Here is a 7053-nt window from a genome sequence, read left to right on the forward strand (position 1 = left end):
TATATATATATATATATATATATATACACATACATACATACACACACATATTTTGGATTGAAAATTAAATTAATTGGGTTTGATTTATATACAATAAACTAATTATATATTTACACGTAATAAACAATAATTAAAAAGTTTAATTAAATTTGTATTGATTATGTATAAATATATAATAATATATTTTAAATTGTATTTCCACTTTTATTAATATATGTTCTCACTATTTTAAATCTTACCAAATTTTAACATAACATGAATAACGTTTTAATAAGTTTTTGTAAATAGTATAAATATATAAACAAATATATACAATAAATATATTATATATATTGATATATAATGAATTATATATTAATATATAATATAATAAATATATTTTAAGTTTAATTTCCACTTTTATTAACATACTTTCTATTTTTAAATCCAACCTCTATGTGTGTGTGTGTGTGTGTGTGTGTGTGTGTAATAATCAAAAGGTTAACAACAGATTATAGTTAGAAATTATGCTAACACTTTACAATAAGGATCTATTAGTTAGTGTTAGTTAATGAATTATCTACCATTAACTAACAATGTGCAATAGATTTGTTGCAGTATTTTTATGTTACATAAACAATCTTTATTAATGTTAGTTAATAAAAATACACCTGTTTGTTGTTAGTTCATGCTATCACAGGTCCATTAAATAATATTAAAGGGGTCATATGATGTTGCTAAAAAGAACATTATTTTGTGTATTTGGTGTAATGAAATGTGTTTATGCGGTTTAAGGTTAAAAAATCACATTATTTTCCACATACTGTACATTATTGTTTCTCCTCTATGCCCCGCCTTTCTGAAACGCGTCGATTTTTACAAAGCTCATCGGTCTGAAAAGTGAGGTGTGCTCTGATTGGCCAGCTATCCAGTGCGTTGTGATTGGCTGAATACCTCAAGCGTGAGACGGAAATGTTACACCCCTACCATACTGTGATGCCCTGTCTGGCCGGAGCGACGAGACAAAAACATTCAAACCCACTACAAACGAGGCATTTGTTGCATCCAGTGGGGACATAATTACTGATTATAATGACTTATACTGTCTTTTTACGCGTTGCATTGCGCCGCGTAAACATAAAACCATGTCTGCATTTGTGATCGCAGAAATGACATCAGTGGCAAATTCTTTATATATAAATATGTACTTACAGTCTGTGAGTAAGAACAGCCGATATTGCAGTCTACTCTACCAGGATCAGGAAACAGTCCTCCGTAAAATGTGTTGCACACATCTGAATATTTGGATTGAACTGTTCTGGAACAGTGTTGTAAATACAACTTAACCACTGATTTCTAGTCGTATCCTCTTTTGGAAGACCAAACAAAGTAGTTTCGCTTTCACAACGAAACACAGCGTCACCCACGGCGGCCTAGAGTGAGCAGCGGCCGGCGGCTAGAGTGAGCGGAGGCTGGCGGATTTGACGAAGGAGGCTTGCGGCAACCACATGTGACGACCCCGGGCTGGACTCCGCTCCGTCCACGGTGAAAGCCGATCCGGCGATCCACAGCGTGAAGTTGATGTATTTCCTCAGCGACCAGCACAGATCAGCTCTAGGAATGACTAAGTGGATATCGTCCTCTTTTGGAAGGCCAAACAATGTAGTTTCGCTTTCACAACGAAACACACATCGCCTTCACGACATGGCGGCAGCAACAATACTACAGCGAGAATAAAAGTTACGCCTTCTTTCTTTGCGTGAACATTTGGGCGGCGTTATGCAAATCTTCCCACATCGTGACGTAGACATGTGGGGGCGTGTTAGAACGAGACGTTTTAGGTAGGCATGGTTGACTCTTAACTTTTAAAAAGAGTATCTCTTTGGATTTGAGACTTTAGTTTTTGCAACATTACAGATCTTCTTTATGCACCAAGAGCTTGTAACGCACCAAGAGCTTGTAACACTCCAAAGAGAAAGGAAAATTTGAAATGGCATGATATGACCCCTTTAACACTTACAACTTTAAGTAGTGATTACAGTGATTAGAGCGGAAGAAAAAGGTTATAGCAGACACACAATTCAAGCATCCCACTACATCAAAGCCTGTCTGAACAAAGCAATGAATAAGGACACAGAATGTGTTTGCTACATTGACCTTTAAATGTGTCTGATTACTAGTCCTAATTTTTAAGTGACTGGTCTTGAGGTAATAATTTAATTGAGCCAGTAAAGGGGTGAATAAATTTTTAATTGATCCAGATTGGCTCTGAGAACCAAGCTTGATCACTTTCAGAAATGGGCCATTTCTTTACCTGTCTCAGGATAAAACTTGTGGAGGTGGTGCTGCCATCAGACCTCTTCAGTCGACTACGCCTTGAATATGTTCCCCTGTTCACCTGTAGAGGGAGCAATGATGAAATCATGAATGAATTGCTTCAGACATGGTTGACCATTTCTCAACCCTTTACTTTTGAGAATATAAAATTAGCATTATTGTTAATGGAATCATATTTTTGATATTTGACATTAATAGATCAGAATCAGAATAAGCAGCAGGATCATTATTGAATTTATTAGCCAAATATTACTTAATTTGCCTGCTGAGATCCTATCAAGGTTATAAAACACTTACATAATACATAATAATTTTAGATGGAAATATAGACTGAATGTTGCACAGAATTAGAAATAGGTAAAATATGACTAGCCTGTACATTGTGTAGAAACATGGAAGTTATCCAAATGTGGGTGATGGGAGAGAGGGTGCCAGCAGATAAAACTGTGCTGTGTGCAGTGCATTAGTGACCATTAATGAGGAAAGTTAATTCGGTAATGAGAGCCACTTGCATCAATGTAAATTATCTGTGCAAATTCATTAATGGACTGATATAACAGTAGACGTGGAAAACATATAGAGCGGTCATTCAGCTCGAGGTTACATAGATATTAACCCTTCTTTACCCCTGGGAAGAAAAAGAATACAGCTACAAACAACAGGAAGTTTGAAAGAGAAGGAGAGAAATAGAGATGGGGGTGGATTGACAAAAAATAGTCACTACAGGGACACATGAATTAGCCAGGTTTCTATTTCTAGGCGTCTCTAGAGCTCTATAGCAGTGTTGTGGATAGACAGAGAGCTTGTTCTTTTTAAAGTTTGTTTAATAGGGCCACCAAAAAGTGGGTCAGTGTGCTCATTTCACTGCATTAGGGTTGTTCTTTATGTAGTCAGGTGAGCTAGGTCATTGTTGGTGTCAAGACAAAGAATGAATCTATATACTCAAATAATAATGCTAGCAAACTAGTTATTTCTGCTTCAAATATTTCATGTGATTTGATAAAGTTCACAGTAGTAAAAGTCTCTGCGTTTTAATTCATTCAAGTGCCCTTGACACCCCTATGCAAACAACAAAATTGCAGAACCCACTGAAAACAAAGTCTACTGAAAGTACTTCATTCCAAACAGTTTTACTGAGAATACCAAGCAAACACCAACTAAAACGATTATATGCATACAGGCTAGTGAATATCATAATAGCTATCTGTGTTTAGTTATATAAAGTTATCCAACAAAATGAATAAAGTAAAAATGATGTCTTATCTCAAATCTTAACATGGTCACCTGAAATATAGGCGCTTGGATTCCCTCGCCGATCTTATTCCTAATATAAATGTGTCGAGACATCTCAGCCAGCACATCGGTCCAGATCGGGGGTTGCTGGCTTGCTGGCCCGGCCCAGTGGAAGTTTGGAGGGTTTCTGACGGCTTGATCCAGCTTCGGTGGTGTGTGTGTGTGTTTCCCCGCGCTCGTGAAGAACCGCTCTGCTCTCGTGCACCAGAGGAGCCACAAACTCCTTACAGTGTGACAGGAGTCAGGTGCGCGCGCACCGCTCGTGTGGTAGCAATGAGCGGCAGTTCAGTTTTTTGGTTTAGATAACCTAGTTTTACCTAGATTACCTAGTTTTAGATTAGGTACTGCTGGCCCGGCCCAGTGGAAGTTTGGAGGGTTTCTGACGGCTTGATCCAGCTTCGGTGGTGTGTGTGTGTGTGTTTCCCCGCGCTCGTGAAGAACCGCTCTGCTCTCGTGCACCAGAGGAGCCACAAACTCCTTACAGTGTGACAGGAGTCAGGTGCGCGCGCACCGCTCGTGTGGTAGCAATGAGCGGCAGTTCAGTTTTTTGGTTTAGATAACCTAGTTTTACCTAGATTACCTAGTTTTAGATTAGGTAATAAAACCAATACAAATTTATGGAACAGTAACAAAACATAGCGCCACCACCCTTTCTCCACACAGTGGTGCTATTGCTTGAACAAGCTAATAAATCCTATTATGTCAAACAATGTGATTAATTCTAACAGATGATCACAAATCAAATGCACATTTTGTCCTAAGCTTTATTGATGGCTTGTGAAAGCCGTTTAGATCCGTTTTTAATGGGTCCAATAAGAAAAGCCTGCTTAACATTAGTGAACTTGAAATGGAAGACATTTTAAAATAGATCTTTATTGTATAATCAAATATATGATTCTTCAACATATGTTTACTAGAAACACAGGCAGAGAAGTGGACAGGCCAAACACACAAAGATGGGGAGTAAAGTTTGAAGCTGCATTAAATAGTACAAACTAAACACCAGCACCAGCGAATAAGAAGAAAGAATAAAAATGGACAAAAGAACATATTTAATGGTAAACGATTACAAATAGTAGGCCTATTATGGAGTATCAAGGTCCAAGAGAAACACACTGTTAACAATTAGATATTATAGTAATAAAACATTATAAATACATTGTTTATGTATATGTATTTGGTCTCATGGGAAAAAAACGTTGTTTTACCCAAAGATGACAATATACTATATACTTAAAGCAAGGCTCTGTTCGTAGCTTATCTCCTCTGAAGTTTCATTTCAGGATTGAAAATGAAATTCATTGGGTTTGATTTAAAACCATCTATTGTAGAGGTGTAGTTTTTTTTTGTCATATTATGGACCCATCTATATTGGAGAAAACAAAACTTTTGTTTTGAAAAAAAAAATTTGGTGTCACTTTTGGTATACTGGACATTTGTATCTGTCAGCAGGCAAGTTTTTCCATGAGGAAAAATCGTTGTCTTTAATCGTCTCTCTTTATATAGCCTAACAACTTTTTCTCTGCTCTTTTCAATATCCAGTAAGCAAGGTCTGACTTCTTTTCTGCAGAACATTATTGCTTAGAAAAGTATTCTGTTTTATATCACAGAAGGAATTTATTTTACCTTTTCATTATAAGTCTAACATATTACTAAATGAAACTTGTCTTTTAATTGTGACTTTTATTACATTAACATTTGAACGTTTAATGTTTGTTTTTTTTGTCCTCAGGATAGTCATCAGCATATTGGTGATGCCAGTTGTTTTGCTTTTCTAACGGTTTCCTACATTTTGATGTACAGTAAGTGTGCAACTCTCCTCTTGAGATTATTTTGTACAGGTAACTGCACTGACATTTGTAAGTTTATTACTTCCATAATCATCCATTTTCCTTCTCTAATGTGACCCGTTTGTTATTGAATGATGTTACAAATGTCTGATTTGGTTTCTACACAACACAAGAGGGCAGCAGAAGCTCATCTGGGGAGCAATGATGAGATACTGTTTTTGTTGTGGGCAATCATCATGGGATCGGGGATTGTCTGGTAAGTGTGTCCACCTTTTGCTGGCAGAAGCCGAAATTACGGCAATGGTGCCAAAAATCAGGTTTCCCTAAAGATGGACTTTCCAAAAAGTACCAAGTCCTCTAAATTACTAGTATAAATTACATTACGAGCATGAAGCAACTTTCTCTATTGAAGGCCATTCAAAAATAACTGTGACGAGTGGGGCGGGGCCGAGAGCTGTGGGTACGGAGCGAGGCCGGTGGAGTAATTGATAATGAGCGACACCTGCACCACTCACCGGTCTCGAGTCCCACGGAGGAGCTTTGCATTTGGAGGAGTGACGACAGTGAAAGATGAGAGAGGACCAGGCCTGGACTTTATTTTGTGTTTTGGTTCGGTTTGTGCGCGACAGTTGTCTGCGAGGGGCTGTCGTGCTGTTTTGTGTTTATTTTATTATTAAAGTTTTGTTTAAGTGTTCGCCGGTTCCCGCCTCCTTCTTCCCGAACTACGAACGTTGTTACATTGGTGCCGAAACCCGGGAGGAAGGAGGGACACGCTGAGGGTGGCCTGCCGTCCGAGAGGGAGCGGAGGAGTCGGCCCCGGACTTTATTTTGTGTGCGGCAGTCGTCCGCGAGGGGCTGCCGTTTTACTTAAATTTTTTGTGTTTGTTTATTTTATTAAAATCTTCTTTAAATGTTCGCCGGTTCCCGCCTCCTTCTTCCCGTGACTACAAACGTTGTTACATTGGTGCCGAAACCAGGGAGGAAGGAGGGACACGCTGCCAGAGATCCCTTGCTGCTGTGGTGAATCCGCGGGGCCATCGAGCATGGCGGAGCAGTCTGCCGCCATGGAGGCACGAGGCGGTGGGCTGGAGTGAGTTGCCGGGGGGGGGGGTTGGGGGCCGGCCGCCTGGGCTGTGGAGGGACGGCTGCCGTCCGTGAGGGAGCGGAGGATTCGGCCCCGTTCGCCTGAGGCTGGAGCCTGCTGCCATCCGCCATCCGCCATGATGGGGATGAGCAGGGAACAGGGGACTCCTGCCGGCTGCCCGAACCCGGAGGAGGCGTTGCCGTCCACCGGGCGGCGGAGGAGTGTCGGGCCGTCCGCCGAGGGCTGTCCAGTGCCGCCACCTGGCATCGCGGAAGAGCTTACCCAGCTGGTGGAGGGCCGAGCGGCAGTGTATCTGTGAACTGGAAAAAGATTGATTTTTTTTTTGTACCGCCCAGGTACGCGGCGGCCGCCGTGATTGGTTCCCCCGGAGGGGGGCGGGGGAGGGAGTAGAACGCAGAAAATGCTAATGCGCGACACCCGCGCCACTCACCGGTCTCGAGTCCCACGGAGGAGCTCCGGAAGGATAAAACGAGGAGTGATGACAGTGTTGGACGAGAGAGGACCAGGCCTGGATTTTATTTTGTGTTTTGGTTCCGTTTGTGGATGACG

At 40.7% G+C, this 7053-nt stretch overlaps 2 protein-coding genes across 2 annotated transcripts in view; both read right to left on the minus strand.

The window, feature by feature from the left end:
* cacnb4b (calcium channel, voltage-dependent, beta 4b subunit) overlaps positions 1–3769 on the minus strand; it is a 25657-nt gene extending 21888 nt beyond the window's left edge. Inside the window, exons 1-2 of the mRNA XM_016252336.1 lie at positions 3601–3769; positions 2294–2377 (exon numbers count right to left, since the gene is read on the minus strand). Coding sequence (XP_016107822.1) covers positions 2294–2377; positions 3601–3663 — 147 coding nt within the window. The 5' untranslated portion in view covers positions 3664–3769. The remainder of the gene's footprint in view (positions 1–2293; positions 2378–3600) is intronic.
* The window catches only part of LOC107566790 (type I inositol 3,4-bisphosphate 4-phosphatase-like), a 58656-nt gene continuing 54350 nt past the window's right edge, over positions 2748–7053 (minus strand). The window contains exon 25 of the transcript XR_001606551.1: positions 2748–2760. The gene's annotated coding sequence lies outside the window, so the exon portion shown is untranslated. The remainder of the gene's footprint in view (positions 2761–7053) is intronic.

This window comes from Sinocyclocheilus grahami, unplaced genomic scaffold (genome assembly GCF_001515645.1).
Source record: "Sinocyclocheilus grahami isolate Dianchi unplaced genomic scaffold, SAMN03320097.WGS_v1.1 scaffold1100.1, whole genome shotgun sequence".
NCBI lineage: Eukaryota > Metazoa > Chordata > Actinopteri > Cypriniformes > Cyprinidae > Sinocyclocheilus > Sinocyclocheilus grahami.